The 22,076-nt window shown below is 39.4% G+C and overlaps 1 protein-coding gene across 8 annotated transcripts in view; it reads right to left on the bottom strand.

Annotated features, from left to right (window-relative positions):
• Utrn (utrophin) overlaps window positions 1-22,076 on the bottom strand; it is a 506,130-nt gene that overhangs the window by 50,375 nt on the left and 433,679 nt on the right. For all 8 annotated transcript variants that reach the window (XM_075948903.1, XM_075948906.1, XM_075948904.1 and 5 more), the window contains 4 exons: window positions 13,889-14,090; window positions 7,646-7,731; window positions 3,818-3,975; window positions 858-1,024 (listed from right to left, as the gene is read on the bottom strand). In XM_075948903.1, the coding sequence (XP_075805018.1) occupies window positions 858-1,024; window positions 3,818-3,975; window positions 7,646-7,731; window positions 13,889-14,090 (613 nt within the window). The remainder of the gene's footprint in view (window positions 1-857; window positions 1,025-3,817; window positions 3,976-7,645; window positions 7,732-13,888; window positions 14,091-22,076) is intronic.

Here is a 22,076-nt window from a genome sequence, read left to right as displayed (position 1 = left end):
TTTATGACAAACATGGCACACAGGCCCTTCATAGTCTCCTCTAGGTCATAATCCAATGACCTTGACTCAATAAGAACACTACAAGATGGACTGGGCCATGCAGTGGCTGGCTCAGCCAAGTATGAGCATCTTAAGAACCCAAATAAAAAAGCTGGACCTAGTAGCATGCACCTGTCATCAGAATACTGGGGACACGGAGATGAGAAGATGCCTGGAACTTGTTGTTCAGCTGAGCTTAATTCCAGGTTCAGGGAGAGCTCTATATAAAAAACAAATTGGAGAGTGACGGAGGAAGATGAAGATACTTGACATCAACCTCTGGTCTCCATGTACATGCACAGACATCTTGGAGCATGTATGTACATGCACACACAAAGGAAAAGGTGGGGGATGGAGAGAGAGAGAGAGAATATACTTCATCAGCACTAATAATGGGCAGGTATTAAGCAGGATTGATCACAAATTTAGCAGAGGTGACATGGAGTTATCAGTTCATATTTTACACGCCGCTCCCATCTTACTAAGTTTGATCCCAAGCAACATGGAACAACTAAGACATTTGACCAAGACTATATGTATATAATCCTACATGAATATCCCTATGGCCTCAGTAAAAAGATTCATAAAAAATTCTTGATTCTGGACCAAGCATTATTAATAACTATAAGAACAAAAATAAGTTTGCATATAGATGATGAGAACGAGTGTCACTTGAGAAGGACGGACAATGCTGAGTATCACATGTACTCAAGAGGAAAACCACCAAGCAGGAAATGGAGAGGGATGAGAAGCATACCACAAGACCACACAAGGAGAACAGAAACCATGGAGTCGGGGTTTCTCTTATCACATCTCACCTGAACCCAACAATTGGACACTCTTTGCAGATGTTGCACTTGGCCTGATGCTTTGCAGTCTCCGCAGCTGCCACGCGATGCAGAACCGGCAGCCATACCATGGACTGAGGTTCTAAATGCATCCAGTCTATAAACTCCTTCACACTGATCTCTGGCTTGTTGTTATTCTGGGGAAGAGACAGAAAGTGAAGAACAGCTTTTCAGGGAAGCTGCAGCAAGTGCTGCTGCTGCAAATCTGCACAAGGGAAAAGTCATGTGACTCTACTTCAGTGACGTCACAAATAGGCTCTTCAAGGTAAGACAATTTTAGAAACTAAAATCAGAAAAATGCAGAGAGCAAAAGAGTTATTGCCACATAAAAGAGGGAGGGGAACCATTTCTTAATGCTCACATTTTATTTTTTTTATTGGTGTGTTTTTAAGGTGCATACCCACAGGTACACTTTCATGTATGTTCACATGCAGGTAGAGGTCAGTGGTCAGTCTCAGGTTCCATTCCCCAACTACTGTCCACCTTGCTTTTGAGACAGGCTCTCTCATTAGCCTGAAGTTCATGGGTAGGTTAGAATATCTGGTCATTGTGTACCACGGATGTTCCTGTCTCTCCTTCCTTGATGCTACTGCACCAGACTTAAGTGGGTTATGGGGATACAATCTCAGGTCCTCATGCTTGTACAGCCAGCACTTTACAATTGAGCAATGTAAATAGCCTTTCAATGCTAAAATTAAAGAAAAGGAAGCAAACAAACAATAACAACAATAACAAAAATAGACAATTCCAGGTAATCTTCCACATACATCCTTTAATTCTATAAAACTCACTTATCTAAGACAGTAAACACATGAAGGTGAGGACTTACTGATAACCAAACAAGTGGAAGGCATTTACAAATGCTGAGTAAAGGAAGTTGTTGCTGTGTCATGTCCCTGTTCTGTCAAACCATCACATCAGAGGCTAGCTGGTACAAATACACTTCATAGGCTCTCCAAGGTTATCAAGATATATCTCAAGCCTTACTCAAGTCCTAACCTTTGTGCCTAAGAGCAGGGGTAAATTTCACCAAGTGCCTCTTCCTACTGTGGTTGAGGTCATTCTGTGCACTGACATGTATGCATATAAATCATATATAAAAAAAACATGTAGTATTTTTTCTTTCTAAAATAAGAAAGAGATCCATTATAAAATGTAATAACCCATGACATTGATTCTCCTCAAAGATACAATGTGAGCATTTTTTCTCAGCAGCTATAAATCATTGGCTAGGCTTTGGAAAAATATCTGTAGGCTTCTAACTTTATGCATATGGATGATATCAGTAGCATTTATAAATGTGCTTATGCACAGTAAGCATTTAAAAAAGAAACTGCAGCTCTTGCCCAGGTGAAAATTAGCAACTCAGATCACGGAAAACTTAGTACATGACTCTTTGTGCATGTGTGTGTACTTTTTTGGGAAAGATGGCTGTTTCTGTAATACCTTCATATTAAAAGATTTTCCCAACAGAGAATATTGAGACATTTTTATCCATTCAATAAGCAAACATGTATTAAAGTCAATATAATGTTCAATGTATTATGAAGGGAAACCACCAGATGTTTATGTTCTTCTGATGTATATGGGGCAAGCTGCTCTTCCACCAATGCTGAGGGATAATTGCTCTGGTATACTGTAAAGATTTGTCATGTGTATTGGTCTAATAAAATGCTGATTGGCCAGTATCTAGACAGGAAGTATAGTTGAGGCAACAAGAAGAAGAAAGGCAGAGAGTCAGTTACCAGCCAGACTTCTGGGAAGAGGAAAGGCAGATTGTTAGTCACTAGCCAGATGCAGAAGAAGCAAGATAAGAATGTCTTACTGAGAAGGAGTACCAAGCCATGTGGCTAAATATAGACAAAAAATATGGGTTAATTTAAGATGTAAGAGCTAGTTAATAATAAGCCTGAGCTAACAGGCCAAACAGATAATTAATATAAGCTTCTGTGTGTTTCTTTGGAACTGAAAATCTGTAGGACTGGGTGGTATGGAAACATATATACAAATGGTGCCCAATATGAGGCTCAAACCCAAGACCTTGAGATTAAGAGTCTCATGCTCTACTGACTGAGCTAGTGGATATGATAGGATAAAAGGGTAGAATCTACTTTGAAAGAAAAAACAGGATGATATGGCTATGATAAGATAAATAGGTAGACTATTGAATCTACTTTTAGAAAGCAACTACTAGTTTTAAATGTTTTACACTGGATGTTTTTATTATTTTAGACAAAAGGGGAAATATAGTGATATTTTATTTATGTTTTATAAATAAAACTCAGTCTCTAGAACTGAGGAATTCATTTCTGTTGTTCATAGGCCATCCAGCTTGTATATAGCAGTCTAAGACTAGATATAAGGTATGTGATAGGCACAGTTTTTGTTTTCATGAAGCTTAGGTTGTGCAAGGAGGAGGCAATACTAAACAACTAATTACACAACTCAATATGATGTCACACTGGAGTGAGCAGAGAGAGGGAGAGGACATGAAAGTAGGGAGAACACCTTCATCTGATAGGGTTTGAGGGCTACATTCCGAAAACTCAAGAGCTAAGTCAACATTTCAAAACAGAACAGGACACATGGGAGAGGAGAGCGTGTCTACAGAAGAAGAGAGTATTCCAGAAAGAAGAAACATTCAGACACAGAAGGGTGTGGAAGCAGGAGCCAAGGAATGAAATGGGTGTGATGGAAAGCTCAGAACAAGAGGATGAGTGACAATAAATGAGGACAAAGCCGGGGGCATTGGAATTCAGACATCACACTTCAGTTTACACTTGCCTTAAGAAAGAAAATAGCAGCTAAAAAGGACTGGTACCCCAAACTTCCACTATTTGATTCTAGCACAACGAACTGATTTGCTTCTTGGAAACATCTTTAAGTCCCTTTCTCAAAACATCCCACACACTTTTGATGCTCATGCTTACCTGCTGGAAGCAGCTTCGAACACTGGGCTCAATGTTACTGCCCCCAAAGGCTGCTACTTCCCCCAGCTGCCGAGGGATCTGGATGGCATCATGAAGAAGCAAGCCAAGCTGCCGCTGGTCACACATCTCTGTTGGCCCTGCCACCTCCTTAAAGAGACCTACAAAGAGGGAGAACAAGACGTTACTGTCTACCTATTCAAAGTGTGGCCTTTTTAAAAGCATATCTTCGATGGTATGGATTGAACTATGTGAACTTGAAAACAAAAAAAAAAATGTGAGGGACATGATTCAGATCAGATTATTGATAAGTTTGAAATCTCTTAATCTGCTATCTGCAATCAGAACTATAAGTGTCATATGTCTATGAATAAGCTGATTATCATTTGTCAATACACGTAATCAGAAGTATTGTTTTAAACACTACAAGTAAATATACATCGGTTAGTTTTATGGTCTCTGTAAGATATTCCTTAGGGAAGAGGATGAGGAAAAACAAAGCTTCCCTCATGATATGTTAAAGGACATAGTTTATAAAGTATACCTTTACATTTATCAATTGATTTACCAACTTTTGTGTTCACTCAGAAATTCAATATTCTATGAATATGTTTCATCTTCTTTTCACTGTATCTATGTTCATATCTACTTCATATTGTAAATATAAAATTGTAAGGAGCTTTAGCTTTTCATTTTAGAAATTTATTAGCTACATAAATTATTTTTTGTCTATGTAATGAAACAATTTTTCAATATTAAGAATTAAAAATGTTTGTATATTTTGTCTTCTTTATGCTTAAACAAAACAAACACTAGTTTCTTTCCTAAGTTTCTTAAATCAGCAATACAGACCCCCTTCCCAGGATATTTATCCTAGATCCACTATTGGTAACATTTTGAGGATCACAATTATTACAAGATTCCCATTCAAGAAGCTAATGTAGTAAAGGAATTTACTTTTTCAACAGGGAAACACAGCTAATTAAAAACAATCCCCTCTGTCACAGAAATTGACACCTTTGAGAGGCATTTCCAAGTCTAATGGCTCAAAAGACATAAGACATGCTATCTAAATGCTCTTCATATGGTGCTAAGAATAGAAGAAAGAGGGATAAATACTTAGGAGGGTCTACAAAACTATTTTCAAACAATACTCGATAAATTAGCAGGAGATAAAATGTCATTCTCCTCTTGTCAAAGGGGAAGGAGGCCAGCTTTAACAGCGTCAACAGTGAAGTTCCAAACTGAAGCTTACTGAGTGATATTGACAGAGTAATTATCATGACATATAGCTTTAATTATAAGCACACGAGAGGGAAGCAAATTCATTTGTGATAAACTTAATTTTTGTTATCACTTGTTCACTTAGATTTTCTTAGAGATCAAATTGTTTCATTATTTAAAAAAGACTACTACACCCTTAAAACATTGACCCAGAATTCTTATAACCATTTTTATTGTGCATCAATGTACATGTGCACCGATCTTTACAGAGAAGTGCACATTGGTAAGAGGATCAAATCTGCCCAATTGTCCTCCTTGGAGGCAGAAAGTTATGCTGCTATAGCACTAAGAAGGTGAGACTACTCACAGACGCTAGAGAAATGAGTGTCACGAAGTACAGCTGTACGTTTTCATTATTCTAGTCAGACACAAAAAGCAGTGTGAGGACTTGAAAATGGGCCACACATGTTGTTCAATTTAATAAACAACAACTAAGAGACACACTTGAATAAATCGACCCAGAGAAGGTGCAAAGAGCTCTCCAGAAGACGCTTGGTGACTGCGTTTCTGCTCAAGTCAGCAAGCTCTTAGCCATTTGCAAGAGAGCACATGGTATGCCAGAACCTACTCCACAGCCATTCCCATCAACACAAAACTCATAGGCACCAACAGGGAGAAGACTTCTGACTTCAGCCACCACAAAACCTGCTTTTATACGGATGGCTCTTGCCATTGAGTCTGAACAGCAATTTGTCTTGAATATTAATTCTCACACAAGAAATAATCATGAAGAGATGTTCTCATAACACTGGGGAAATCAAGAGTGGAATCGGAGTTGCTAAGGATCTCAATAGAAGAAGTAAAACTAAACCTCGGAACATTTCCAGAGCCTCAATATTGAGGCAAAGACGTAGATTAAAGATTTAACCCAAGAGATTTCTTATTTAATTATGTCCTAAAATGGCATCCATTGCGCATGGGTTATATTAAATAGTAGGAACTTGCTAGACTTCCCTTCTTCTTGGGCTGTTGCTTCCCTGTCCAATCTGAGCATCTAGTGCTGTTTTGCAGAAAATGCAAATCTTGAGCTTGAATTTGCATTCATTTTAGTGTCCACTCAGCACTATGATGTAACTGCTACATTTAAATCCCCAAGTCTTCCAGGAGCATATGAAGACCCCGAATCACAGATGATTAGAAAGAAAAAAATCTTTTCCTAATTTTGGAGAAGTGATTTTTCAGTTATCATTTTAGAAATGCCAAGTTCTCAGCTTTGGAAAGCGTATCTTTTCCTGATAATGATGAAAACTCCTAAAGTTCTAAACAAAGAGTCACCAACCAAACTTTATGTAAGGCGTTCCTTTTTTTCTCTCCAAGGCTTGCAAGACTCACGCAGAATCATACACCCCCACCTCCTGATCCCACAGTAAGTTTATACTCTACGCAAATCTACATCGCTTTCCTTAACATTTTTGTCAAATTATGTAAGAAAATCATGCCTTTGGGTTCTAGGCTTGGCACTCAAAATCAAACAATCTAACGGTTATCCCTAAAAATACATGATTTTGAATGCAGCATGCTTTTAGCGAGACAAAATTTAGCTAAGTAATATGATCAATGACCAAATACCTTCATTTGGGGAAAAAGTTGATTTTCTTGATTCTGGGGCTTGATCCAGGGTCTTGTGCATGCTTAGCATGTGTTGGACCACTGAGTTATTAATAGAGCCCCTTACTCTCACTCCTCCCTTGTACCCATCTTTTGTATTTTGATGTTTTCTTATTCATGAATTATCCTCCATCCTCTCTTCCAAATACACAGTTTTATCTGCACAGAATCGTCTAGAAATGGGCTTGGCAGTAACAAGTTACTTATCTTTTATGGGCAAATTAAACTAAAAGATAGTTACCATGGTGATGAGTTTAGAGACACATGGGAATGGTGATCATTTATTTGATCACTGCTATCTTTGGCAACTTGCAATATATTATCTCAACTTCCTTTCAGTGCTACAATTGTTGGCTTCACCTTTCACCCTTTGAAATGCACCAGGAAACAGAAGTAACATTACTGTTGGCGAGAAATACTCAAGGGGATCAAAGCACCTACCTAAGGACTCTTAGTCACTAAGTGGGAGAGGTGCAAAGGCAGACCTCCCTCGCTTGACCATGCAAAGATCTATTTCAGCAGTTGAGAGTTAAAGGGGCCCCACTGGTTGACTGAATGACTATAAACAATCAAAATAAAAATTAAAACCATTTATCATATCAAAAGTACAAAATATAACTATTTAGAATTAATGCTACTAAAAGTTTTAGCCCCTCTTACCTTTCTTTTCCTTCTCTTTCCTTTCTTAAAATCATTGAATATAAGCATAAGAAAAGAGAAAAAAAGAAGAGGGGGGATGGGGTTTGGAGTCACAAAAAAAAAAAAAAAAAAAAAAAACACCTACAATTATCAGCTTCTCAGATCTCACAAACCTGACTCTCTTAGCCTGAACTGGGTTCTTAAAAATGGGATCTGGCATTGCAGCAAGCCACATAAAGCCAGTACTCAGTGAATGGATATTATTACTGGAAGCATTATGCTACAGAAGGTCTTACATACATCTGTATTTTTCTTCTAGGAGGCCTTTGGAGAGAGACATCAGTCCAATCTTCAGGCTCTGCACTCTAATTTTTCCAGTTCGACCCCTGAAATTATAAGATGGGTTATATGCATTTGAAAATATATACTGGATGCTAAATTCTTGAGAGAAAGGCACTGCAAAAGAAATGCAAGTTAAAGATACAACCTGTCTTTTAGTTTTAACAATTACTGTCAAACCTACACCACAACTTCATGACAGAGTGTATCAATGGTCTTCAACCGAGTCCAGAAAAATACACTGAAGTCATTTTTCACACAAAATGCAGCACAAGAACATTAAAAGAATGTAAAACAGTAAGCATATAGCCAACACAATCTCACTTTCAAAAATAATATAAATAAAATATGTTGATTATAAATGCAAAATCAATATATACATACGTAAGTTACATGGAGTAGGCATGCAACTTTATATAGCAAGAGAAGAATACTAATAAATTAAAACTCAAATGTTAAACTACGTAGAAAATTATATATTAAAAGCTAAGTGTTTGTAAAACTTGAAAACTTGCTGTCCTCGTTTACTTTGATCTTTGTCAATGTAGTCTATAAATTATTGCAGTTTTAATAGTGAATGATTTCAAACAGGCAGGTGTGAAATCTGTATTAGGGGAAGCATGAAATTGTAATTAAAAATGGGATGTATTAATTAATCAGCACTAGGAAATTCTTTCACACAAAGCCAGTGAGACACCATTTCAATTTCACTTATGAATTGGCTCAAAGACAGATTTATTTTATCTATAAAAGCAGGGCTGTCTTTACTGCAGTGTCTATCAAAGTATTATTAAGCTGTTACACAAGAACTGGTCATGGTAGTAGATACTTGTGATGGGAAAAGTACCATAAAATTAGTAAGACACAATGATTTTTGCAGTGGAATAACACACAGTCCAATAAAAAGTCTTATTCCTATAGTAATTGTTTCATAATCTCCATCAGTTTTCAGTTTAGGTCCATACTCAAAATTTTCTTAGGGCACTATTCAAGGCACACATAGAGTGCACTTAAAAACCAACAAGCAAATCCTAACGCTATTATATGGGCACGTACGATTGAGCGTGGTTATTTCAATGAGAAACGTCCCCACTAGTATTTGATATTGGAACCTAGTTGATGGCACTGTTGAGGTTTGGGAGGTGTGATGCTTGAGTGGGAATGTGCCCCATAGGCTCAGGTGTTTGAATTCTTGGTCCCCAGTTGGTGGATGTTTGGGCAGGTTTAGGAGGTGTAGCCTTGCTGGAGGACATATGTTATTAAGTGTGACTTTGAGGTTCCCCGGTGCTCTCACTCTTCTTGCTGTTCCAGCCACCATACTGTAGCCATGCCTGCCACTTTCCCATCATGGCTAGGAATTCTTGTGCCCTGGGAACTGCAAGCCCAAATAAACCCTTCCTTCTATAAGCTGCATTGATCATGGTGTTTCATCACAGCTATAGAAAAAGAACTAATAGACTTGGTAATCTATAGTATTTTAAAAGAGATGGTTCCACAGTTAAAAGCACTGACTGCTCTTCTAGAGGTCTTGAGTTTAATTCCCAGCAACCACATGGTGGCTCACAACCACAGCTAATAAAAAAGTCAAAATCAAGGCCTGCAGTTGGATCTCAGTGGCAGAGTGCTTGCCTTACATGGAGAAGGCTCTAGATTCAACCACTAGTACTGGCCTTCTACTCCCACAAGAAAGAGAAGTCTAGAGTCAGACATGAGATGCCATGGCAAAAGCCCGAGCAAAGGACACAGGCATGGTTGGAAACACAGCCCCTCCAAAACTTAGGGTGGGGTGAGCATTTTTATTCAGGCCCACTGGTTGTCAATCTATGCATAAAGGACCATACCCTAGTCAGTTTGATGTCAAGTAGGGTATCTAATCAGAGATGCATCTGGGAGCTATAATATGTACAAGTAAGTGCTTTGGCCCAACATCTAAGTATTCCGTTCCCCTGACAGCTTTCGTAAGTAACTTCTGAAATTAGTTTAACTGTGAAGCTAAGTACCTTTAAAATTATATTCATCTCAGAATAGTGGGGAAAATACGACTTACTCTAACAAATGGAGCTAATATTCTCTATAGAGAAAAGAAACGTCTGAACCAAGAGTTCCAGATTATTGCTCTGAAGCATGAGTTAAACAGTTTTGATATCCATTAAATCCAGAAGGAAGATTATGAAATTAAGACTTTTAACCTGGGAAGATGAAGACTGAGTGAGGCTGTGAGTTCATAAGAGGAATCAATTTGATAGCTACAGTTTATAAAGCCCCTTCTACACATATTAGCTTATTGGCCCTTCACACTTGCCTTTTGTGTGGGAAGCTGTGCAGATGTTTTTACTTCAATTTTTCAGATGAGAAATTGAGATGCCAAGTTAAATGGCTGCCAAGTCACATAGCAACCTGAGCACAAAATTTAGACTATAAAGGGGATCTGGGTTCATGTTAGGACTTAAAAGTTTACTTAATTTATAATGTATGATTGACTTAGCTATAGCAATATGATGAGAATACCCATGCAACTGGGAAAAGAAAAACTGCAAATTAGTCCCATAACTATGATTAATTTGTAACAGGTGGCTACAGATAAGCTCTGGCATCTCATTGTGTCGGCCTTTCAATCAGTTAAATAGAAGGCAGAATAGAAAGATCATATCTCTTTTCTAAGCCACACTTAGATTAGAATTCTTTGATCTCTGTTGGCATGACTCACTGTGTCAAGCTGCAGTGGGGAAGGTCTGTCCTGGTTGCATCGTACTGCAGTAAATAACGCAGTTGAACATACACAACAAAGTCAGAGTCTAGATCTGAAATGGTCCCCAAGGATCATGGGTTGAAGGCTTAGTCTTTCATGTGGTGCTCTTGGGAGGGAGTAGAAACTTGAAGAGCGAGGGTCTAGGGGAAGGCCTACAAGAGGCCCTCCAAAGAGATAACAGGAGTGTCCTCTTTCTTGTACTTCTTCGTCATCAAGGGAACAGTTTTGTTCCTTCAGCTTTCCCACCTGGCTGTGTTACAGCAAGGGCAAGCCAGACATGGGCTGAAATTCCTCACATGACTAGCCAACATATACCTTCCTCTGCGGGAAGTGATTTCATTGTCTGTTTATGACAGTGTTGGGTTAGTAACATAATGAAGGAATGAATGATGTCAGAATAGGTACATCACTGCAACTCTTTCAAGAAGGCTGGTCCTCTGTCTTGGGTGTGCACTGCCCTTTTGCTAAGAAACTCTTTCTCTCCCGGAACACCCGTGCTTAAAGAAATCTATGCTAAAACATTTTCTTAAAGAACAACTCTGTTACAGAAAACTTTTTTAAAGAAAAAGCTGAACACAGGCAGCATTTTTAAGTTCAAAGACTTCTTAAGATTCTGTAAGGTCTCAGATACCAACTCTGGAAGGAGTAAATTATAGTTTATCAGATTCACTCGGAGTACCATTGCTTGAAATAGAGTTAACAGCCATTGCTTAGATAAATGAATAAGCCACACACAGTAGAGAACCCTAGGCTGTCAACTTTGGGCATCAGAGATTATTGCCTTCAGAGTAACTGATTTTTCCTCAGCTTAATTCATTTACTCCAAGATACAAAGAAAGACTGATGGGACCCCATCTGACCCAGGAGGGTGATTGATGTATTTCACTGGCAGAGAGGGAAAGTAAGTCTTGTGGGCTTTTTCTCCACTAAAATGGAACAATGATACATTTCAAGGCATTGTCTTTCAAGTTAAAAAAAAATATATCAGTGCGGCATTTTCATGTGTTCACATCTGACAGGCAGAAGTGGAATTACCCCAACATTTAATCCCCAGAAACGAATCACAACATTTCACGCACTGGTTGAGTCCTAACCCAGTGGCACTATTCCCTGTCCTAGAGGGGGAGAAGCATGTGTGTACGTTCCGAGCATAGCTGTGTTTCTCTGACGTTCATACATCGTAGTCCCAACTCTTTGTATCATAGACCACTGCTCTTCTCACCAACCGTCAGGTAAGATGAGGATGGAAGAGCAGACCCTAGTCCAGTATGCCTGGTGTGCCTGCAGAGCAAACGATCAGGTATACAACAGAGAGAAGATAGCCAGTGAAAAGCCAAGGAGAGGAGTTCTGGAGAAAACGGCAAATTAATCAGCCCTGCCAACACGTTGATCTCAGTCTTTTAGCCTTTAAACATGAGGAAATAATATTTAAGCAACCCAGTCAAACAGTTTGGTTGCAGCAGCCCAGAAATCTAATGTTGTCATAGCTCGACACTGCTAGGGGGAAGAGTGTTCTCCATAAAATCTGATCAAGATGTCCTTCTCCATCCTATTCCACAGGATCAGATGAAGTCCCTCCGGAGTGTTATAATTTAGCTTTCTTCCTGGATTGTGAATCCATTTTATAGGCTACTGCACAGACAACATTGACATAACCAGCTATTTTTGGTGAATTTACTGTAGAAAAGATCTCCTTTGAGGCTTTAAAACATTTGAGCAAATTAATGAGACAGTAATGCAAACATTAATATTGTAGCCTAGGAGAATCGAAACTTTGTATTAAAAGGCAACATATAAGAAGACACTAGATGACAAGGTATTGCAGTAAATCCCATATTCTTCCTAGTAAACAAGCTCCACCCTAAGGCACACTCAAGCACACAGTGACTACCTTGTTATTTTTTTTAGAGACTTTATGGTACTTATTAATATTGAAAGATAAAGGGATTTTCTAATGAAAAAGTAAACAAAAATAATAGATAAATCCTGTCTAAAGCTATCATCATCATCATCATCATCATCACCATTTATATCTTACACGGAATCATTCACTGATCAGCAGGTACATTTATGAACTATCATCTATCCTTTTCCTCTTCAAATCAAAGTCTGATAAATGCAAAATTTCACAGAGCTAGTTAATGAGAACTAACTTTTGGGATCCAGGAGAAAAGCAACAGTCTTCATTTTCTTTTTTCATCTTTGCATACTTCAACCCCCTACCAGAAGAATGAATAATTCCCAACATTTCCAAAATGCCAGCTCACAGCAAGTCTTCATAACTGATTAAAGCACAAATCCATTGCCAAAATCAGAGGGCTCATAGAAATGGGGGGATGAGCTGAGCTGGAAGCTGAGGGTGCTCTTTATATACAGTGAGAAACAGTTCAATTGCACACGTTTGTGTCCTACAGCATCAATTAGTAAAAACAATTTATACAAATATAACCACAATGGCAATGAATCTAAGATTTAAAGACAAATTGAGTCTTATTCATTGCTGATCAAATTACTCTCAAATCACCATACAAAGATCACAGAAGTTCTTATATGGCAGTAAATCATTTTAATTCACAGTAAGTGTGAATTAATTGGTTTCTTTTGAAAATAATAAACTAAGATAGTAAGGAACAAAGAGAAAGAAATCAGACTAGCATAGATTTTCCTAGCTGCTTCTTGACAAAGAATGCTACTTTCACATGTTGTAATAGGCTGCTTGTTGGTTCCTGGCTGCTTAGCCCCAAAATAATCACACAGAAGCTCTATTATTGAATTACTACTTGGCCCATTAGCTCTAGCTTCTTATTTGCTAACTCCTACATCTTAATTTAACCCATCTTCATTATTTTATATTTTACCATGAGCCTGCCAGCTCATGGCCTACCAGCAAGGTTCTGGAACATCTGTCTCTGGCAGTGGCTCCACGGCTTTTCCCTGACTTTGCCTCCTTTCTTCCAGCATTCAGGTTAGTTTTCCCCCACCTAGCTCTGTTACCCTATAGCTTTGCTATAGGCCCAAAACAGTTCCTTTATTAACTAATGATATTCACAGCATACAGAGGAGAATCCCACATCATTTACAGCCTTCATTGGCTGTTACAAAAGAAAAGTTAGGTTTCTTTCCCTTGATCTAAGCCAACAGCTGAGGCATGATATAAGTGTTCTTTCTTACTCTTAGTTAGGACCTAAGGACTTGGAAAGTCATTTACTCTACACAATCAAAACAAGTCTTTCCATTGGGAAAGGGATAATAAAAGTACATTTTTTTAAAAAATTATTTAAGGCCTGAGATATAACTCCTTGGTAAAGTGTTTACCTAGCATGTGTAAGCTTGTCTAGTATCACGCAATAATGAAGATAATGAAGATAACGATGATGATGAAGATGATGATAATGATACTGCCAAGTTTATTATCAACATGTTTCACTCACTTAATGAATAAACTACAAACTTACGTGTCATAGACATTGAGCAACCAGTTGAGACACATATCGACGCAGAGCGGAACATTGACCAGGTCCTTATGCAACTGTTCAAGCCCATCATAAGTTGTGGTCAGACAGTTGATGACATCGGGGACACTCAGGAGCTGATCGTTTTGGTTCAGTTTGTGCTGCTTGAAAACTTCATTCGTTGTGTTCAGCTCTAGCAGATCCACTAATCAGAAGAGGGGAGAGAATTTGGAACAGTCATTGCCTTCCGTAGGAACACTGAAGCGCAAGACATTCTACTAGCTAGCATTTAGCTGGACTGTTCAACTCATGACCTGATGCTTCTCGCTTAACTTCAGTTGTTAATGGAATAAACAACACTTCCATTCTTTCATTTCCAATATCTTCTTCAATCTGCCTTTGTGATTTTTCCATCTGACCTCTGTAGCTTCTGAATCTTTCTCCATCTTTTGCCCTTTGAAGGCCTTCTTTTTTGGCATTCTTGTTTTTTAGATTCTTTATGCTTTTCATTATAGAAAGATCTACGACATTAAGCTTGTGGCAAACACTGGAACATTTCATGATAACATATTGCTCACCTCACCTTAACTCGCGAAGAAAGCCTGCTTACCACTTCCCACCTATCCATTTGTGCTATTTTTTAACATTTTCTAAATTTATTTTTAAGCGATGCTCATAGAAACACTGAAGATGCACATATTAACGAGGGACTCAGTGGTTTCAGTACATGTCTCCTGTCTACACTGTGTGATGTTGAAATCGGGGTAACCCATCATCTCCTCAAACATTTACCATTTTTGTAGGCAAAACATTCAAAATCCTTTATTCTAGCTCTTTGAAATGCAAAGCAATTTTTATTACCTGTGGCAACAGGAACAGCAACCTGAATCTTAGTTCTAATTATAACCAAGTGTCTTCAACCAGCCATTCTTCATACGACTGTCAAACTCATTATTTCTTAACAATTTTTAGAAACGTAGATAGTGACATTAAAAAGTCATTGAAGAAAGTTGTGAAAAATGAGGCAAATAAACAGAATCAGATTTTATAGAAAATTAACAGCTCTCTATTACCTGAAGAGAATCAAATTAGAAACTGGCCCAAATCAGGCCTTCTATCCCTGCTGTTCTGCTTTTCCGACAACTAAGATGGACTCAGACAACAAGCTAAGATGGATTCAGATGGACTCACAGATACCTGGCCTTGACCTATTTGCTTCCATCTTTATTCTTCATGTGTAAATCATAGATGGTGGGAAAGGTCAGTGTTAGAGCATTTAGGGTGTGCAAGGAACCCCTTCTTAAGAAGCATCCGGGTAACACTACTAAGAGGAAGAATAACAGCGTCTGAGAGAACAATGTACAACCGTCTGTGAGAGCAGACACAGGCTAAGAATCTGTGGCAGGAAATGCTGTAAGGGAAGTGTTTTGCATTTTCAGTTTCTCTACCTTTGTGGTTTTGTCATATTTGCATAAACTCAGCAAGAGCTGTTGTGGATGGGACTCGAGTCTAATACAAGGGCTGCTATGTCTAACATATACCATATGTATCTTTCCGAAGGTACTGATGAAGTATGTTTAAAGATTTGTCTTGATGTCTATTTCTATGTCTATGGGAGTCTGTGTGTCACGTGTGTGGGGATGTCCTTAAAGGTTAGAAAGCGTTACATCAGAGTTGTGGACAGTTGTCAACCACTTGGTGTGGGTGCTGGAAACCGAACCCTGTTCCCCTAAAAGAACAGCAAGCATTCTGCTGAATCATCTTTCTAGCCCACTGTAAAGTGTTTTTACCATGACTGACTCATCAGCTAAGGTTGGGTATACAAGTCTGCCACCATGTCAGCAACCAAAAGCTTTGGATACTGTAGTATTTCAGGCTTCAAACTTCTGGATTCGGAGTGCTTGGTGGAAGAACAAATGAAAGAGACTGTCCGAGAGGTGAAATTTGAAATAGGTCTTGAAAGATAAGTAAGATGCAAGAAGTCGAAGGAAGCAAGGTGGGGGAGATACTCTTCCAGGAGGAAACACTGATTTGGAAAACAGAAGACTTTCAGTGAGTCAAGGAGTCAGTCTACCAGGGAAAGGAAACTGCCTCTGTGACATGTGGGTGGGTGGCACATGGTCTTACTGGGGCAGACACTGTACACACAGCCCCACCCCGGCAAGAAAAAGATTGTGATTAAGCCTTAACCCCGAGCTACTCCTCAGCTTGCTGCAAATGGAAAGGCTAGCAGACCCTCAGACTGCTATCTATTTATTGACCTAATTCTCAACACACAGGTATGGGAAATGACAGGCTAGCGCTAATTTAAAATTTTCTCATGGAAATTACCATTATGTAAAATGAAGATCTTCATATTCCAATTTTCAGCCCTGAAAAACATCTAAGTGGGGCTTGAAACATTTAAGTAACAACTTCCTTGCCTAATGAATAAACTATCCCTAGCCCCCAATATGACATATTTTGACAATTAGTCAAAATGAATGAACAGCTTCTTTTGAATCTTGGTAGTTGTAGCTACTGACTAACCACTAATTTTGAATTTTAAGTACAATTAGGAAATGTGTCCATGCCAGCTGTTGAACCAACATGGGATGATTTTTTTTTAAGTTGTCTACAGTGGAGAAGAATTATGTTAAAATGACATAGGCGAACACACATCTACAATATTTCAGTAGGGAAGACTTTTTAAAGAAACTCAATCTGGAGACATGACAATTACATGTCAACAATATCACTGCTAAATGTAAGCTCCTAACAAAAATAATTTTCATAAGTATTCCATGAGCTAGAAATGGTGCCAAATAATAATAATAGGAGACCTGGGAATCATCTAGAAATTTCATTATCATTTCTCCCCCCAATTCTTGGTAATATATATTGTTTTCAATTCTTGAACCTCTGGAGAGCACTAGCAAAACCATTCTTTACAGCATATGACAAAGGGACATGCTTAATAAAGGACAGTAGATGGAGAAGCACAGTTCTCAACAGATACAAGAAATATATTCAATTACTGCCAGAATGCTAACATTTCTGAATTCCAACACTAGTTTCGCCAGCCACACAAATGGAGTGACAATAGACCAAATTTCAAAAAGACTGCTTCCTGGATCAGGCCACCCTCCACTTAGCTCAGAAAAGCCTCCCTTGTTTCCCACTCTGGGGCTCAGGCGGTAATTTGCCACATCTCACGGATGATCATGTCTTCAATTTCCAGTGATTTAGTCTGACACTCTGACACAGCGCCTAAGCCAAGCATGCATCTTCCTGAAGTGTGTCACATTTAGGTACCTTTTAAAGAACAGACTACATTTAAATCACAGGAAATTGTGATTTCGTCTTTTCAGAGGGAGAAAAATGACAGCCCAGTCATGCGGTAAATGGAACAAACAGGCCACTCATTTCCTAACCAAGTTTCAGACTTTTATAAATTCCTGAATATGAAGCACCCGGAGGTCAAACAGAGATGCGCCATCACTTCCTGGCTTGGGGTGGGGGTGGGAACCAATAAAAACAGAAGGAACACTGTTGAGCCCAGACCTGGGGCTTTGGGCATCTCTTAAGGTCTTCGTCATGTGTTCTAGCCTTCTTAGCAACCACCCATGTCCTCTTTCCCAGGGACCAGGACACATTACTGCACACAAGCTTTCAGACTGAGATGTTTAATCTGCAGAAATGACGCCCCGTTCATGTCGCAACACTTGCATATCTTTAGATGACGCCAGTCTCCCATTCCTGCCTCTTATCTCCTGGTGAACACCAGTCCAGCCCCACTGTTCAGTTCCCTACTCAAAGCTATAACCATTCTCTTTCAGGAACCTTTCTACCTCGGTGTGTTTCAAATCAAAATCTCTCTTTCTTCTAAAATCTGGTCTACAAATCTTTAGCTTTCCCAACACCCTCCATCTGGTGTGGGAGGTCCTTCTGTCTATGTGTTGCTTGTATTGGTTAATGAATAAGAAAACTGCCTTGGCCTGATAGGGCAGAACTTAGGTGGGAAAGACGGAACTGAATTCTGGGAGGAAGAAAGCAGACAAGAGAGATGCCATGGATCTGCCGCCAGAGATAGACGTGCTTTGCCGGTAAGCCACTGCCATGTGGCGCTACATAGATTAATAGAAATGGGTTAAATTAAGATGGAAGACATAGCCAATAAGAAGCTAAATCTAATGGGCCAAGCAGTGATTTAATTAATACAGTCTCTGTGTGGTTATTTTGGGGCTAAGCTAGCTGGGTAGCCAGGACGAACAAGCAGCACTGCTCCTTGCAATATCCAACCTTCATCCTTCACAATTTACCAACTATCAAGCCCTACTCCCCCCAGGCAATCCTATAAATCTAGATCATCATCCCTTTTCCTATTACATCGAATAGGCTCAGCCTCCATCTTCCTTGGCAAGAGCCACCTACTCATCCTATTCCCTCTGCTGTCCATGCTAAAATACTATTTAGCATATACATGTTCTACTTGGTATCGTCTTTGGAGTCTCTTAAAGAAGAAAATGGCTGTATACTTCCCTAGTCTACACACAGAAAAAAAAAATTATCCAAACTTAAAATCATGAGACTCAAAATTAGTCATGGTTTCAAGTCATCATGCAACTCAGGAGGTAGAAACAGGAGAAATGCAAGTTCAAGACCAGCCTAAGCAACACAGCAAGTTCCAGGCCATCTTAGGACAGAAAGAGCCTATCTTAACAAGTAGTGTCAGTAACAGTTAATAATAATACCCCCCAAATCACAAATTTCAAGAGAAAATTTGTAAAAGGTCCCTGAATTGACCTAAATGGAATTTAAGGAAACGTCTGAGTACTGGACAAAGAACTAAGCTCTTTCTCCATATGACACTCTCTGACCTGTACCCAAGCCTTTGACTGGATGCATCTATCCATCCCCCTTGTTCTTATCTCAGGTTAGTGTCCACATGCCTAAATCCAAGGTGGCTTTTGTGGTTGAGTAAATACAGCTGTTACAGGACACCATCCTTCTATATGATAAAGGGGCTGCCTCCCTCTCAGCCAGGGCTTCCTCTAGTTTCTCTGACAAGGCCTGCTACAAAACATCTTTTAGTCAGTTACAAATACACACACAAACACACATATACATACACACACACAAACACACATATAAGCTATGAAATGTATAATGTGACTTGAAGAAAATAATAAAAATACAAAGTCCATTACATACTAAAGAAAAAGAACATACTAACATCGTATGTAATCACGATCCATCCTGATCATGGGGGTAATCTCTATCCATTGCATTACTTTCAGTCCTTAAAGGCAGATGTGTACCATAAACAGAACAGCCTTTAGTTCTGCAGGGCTTTTAACTATATGTAATGGAAGTGAACTATACAACTTTCTTTTGTCATTTGACTTCCCCACTTAGTTTTATAGCTTCCACATGTGCCATGCTGATGGGGATGGGTAGTTCATCCAGCTTTTGCTGCTGTACAGTAACAATTTTTGAATAAGCCAAATTTAATAAGGCTTACTTCTACAAAATGTGACTCTAAATCTTGCACATATCTTCTGGTGCACACCTATGCCACCTTCAAACTCAAATCATTTGTTGAGTATGACCTAAGTGACTTCAGTTTTATAGCGAAAATTATAGGAGGGCTCAGGTAGGCAAGAACACAGACTTTTCTTTCTCATAAACATGTAAATCATTTAGAAAGGCAGACAAGAAGTATATAAAAGGAATATTTAGGATTATGATTCTGATAGAGTGTCTTCGTGCCTAAGACAAGCACTATTAAAAAATATCATAAAAAGAAAGACTGGGATGGATGAGATGGAGTTACCAGGAGGGAGTAAAGAGGAGCCATGTACTAGAAACACAGCTGCCAGTCTGAGACCCACACAGTAGCCACGAGGAGATTACAAACGTGAAGAGCTGTTTCCAGAGCTTTTAGGCCGAAGAAACAGGTTAAAACTTGCTAGGTCAGAGATCAATTGTAATTGATGGGAGCAAAATGAAGGAAGTGGACAGAGAGCCAAGACAGGAAAGGCAAAGGCCATAGGATTTTAAGGGAAAAATCAATCTATGAAAGTAAAAACACCATGTCTACCTGCATGTCTATCTTTGAGTTTGAGCCCTTTGAGTGTTGGAATGAGCCGCCTGCTTTGCTGTAGCTCCCAAGTGATCTTGGAGCCAAACAATGAGGAAAGGCAGAACAATGACAAACGGGCTCTCTCTTCATGCTGGCAAGAGAGCACTATGCTGGGTGGGGGTGTGCACAAAATGAGAGGTGACCAGGACCTGAAAGTCACTGTGTATACAGACAGGTCAACCTCCCAACAAACGACTAATAATTACGCAAGGCAAGCAAGTGAAAAAACGGTCATAGGGCCATCATAAAACCCTGCAAAAATTAGAAGCTGGTGGGATGAACATGTAAACAGTTCTAAAAGGGGGACGACATTTTTGACAGTATCAGGAAAGAATAAAGGATGACAGACTTACAGAAGATGAGCCAAGGCATTTCCAGTAAACACAGATAAGAGAGGAAGGGGCTGATTTGGTAAACAGGTAAATCTGACTAGTGGTATTCAGGCCCCAGACTGGAGCCCTGTGGTGGCCAGAGGCAGTGGGAAAGCAGAAGTCAGGGGCTGCCAGGAAAGCCCTTCAGGTATTTAAGCTTACAGACTGGGGACTTTCTTCACTGCACATTAAAAAACATCTTTTAGTTCGGAAACAGGAGGGGTTGCTCTTCTGTCTCTCTCAGGTTTGAATGTGAGAGAAAGAGAGGCATGATCAGGTCGTTTCCCCCACCCCCACCCCAGGAATTACAGGAAATCAGCAGCAAGTTCACAGTGATACAAAACAGTCTCTGGCTGGTGGAGGATTTACTTCCCAGTCATTTATCCTCATTTTATAACCCACCAGGCCTGGAAAGACCTAGACTTGATGGCTAGATGTTAGGCTCAAAACTGTTATAACTACAGACACACTGAGCAGACAGACAACCCCTCCTCTGTCTGCAAACTGCTTCCTGGACAGGTCACTGGGAAACACTTGCTGTAACCACTACAACCTGAGGGCTACCTTTGAGCCTGTGGAGATTATGAAAGACTTTGTGGTTTATCTCCTGCTGTTGCTCAGCCCATCAGACTTCGCATTCAGAAACAAAAACCCTTTGTTTTCCTTATTTAACCTCACCGACTCTGTCTTCCCTAAGTGATTTAACAACTCTGCTCAGCTCTGCTCCACCTGCCAACTTAAAATGTATCAGTAACTTCTACTGAGCTTTGGAAAACCTGAAATTTTATTTTCTTTATAATGTGTGTGTGCGTGTATGTGTGCGCGTTTGTGTGTGTGCATGTGCGTGTGTGAGAGTGCGCGCGAGAGAGAAACAGAGAGACAGAGAGAGAGACAGAAACAGAGACAGAGAGAGAGTCAGACAGACGACAGTCAGGGAGAGAGGGAAAGAGGGAGGAGGACAGAAGAGGAGAGAGAGAGGGAGCGAGAGCACGAGTGTACACATGTGCAGCTGTGTGCACATGGAAGTCAGAGCACAGCTTTCCAGAGCTTGTTCTTGCACTTTTGCCAGATGAGACATGTCGGCAGCCACTCTTCACTGTTTTTAAGAAGCAAATTCTTTAGCTCTAACAGCATTTTCCAGAGGGTAGTTTTCAAAGCCTCTCGGAGCTACCCAGACAGATATCAGTTATTAATAGAGGGTAAAAAAAAAACCAGACATATATAGAATTTTCCAGTTCTCTCCATCTTTAAAGTACACATACAAATGTTATTTTGCATGATAATATCTAGCAAGGCTTAAATGGTCCTTGGTTAATCACCCAAGCAAAGACAGAATCTGGAAAACATAAATCAATATACTATTTACAAGAATTCACATAGCTGCTTACTTTTTAATATTCCAGGGGAAAAAAAAATGACCTTTGTGTAAAGTGACCACCAGACAATACCTCTATGAGCACGCCCTCCACAGGAAGAATTCATTAATGACACTCAATGAATTCTTCATATTTATAAGGAATCGGATTTTTTCCATCAGTTTTATGGTTCCAGTTACTAGACAGGTCAGCAATGGGATTTTTCTTATCGTTTCTCTGTTACGTGATTGCATTGAGACAAACAGTTTGGAATCCCACAGTTTTAAGTGGACCAAAAGGACTTAACAGGCAACAGCCTACTACTTTGATTCAATGATTCA

The sequence above is a fragment of the Microtus pennsylvanicus genome, chromosome 1 (assembly GCF_037038515.1).
Source record: "Microtus pennsylvanicus isolate mMicPen1 chromosome 1, mMicPen1.hap1, whole genome shotgun sequence".
Lineage (NCBI taxonomy): Eukaryota > Metazoa > Chordata > Mammalia > Rodentia > Cricetidae > Microtus > Microtus pennsylvanicus.
Note: the sequence above shows the minus strand (reverse complement) of the source record. Positions and strands in the feature narration are given on the sequence as shown.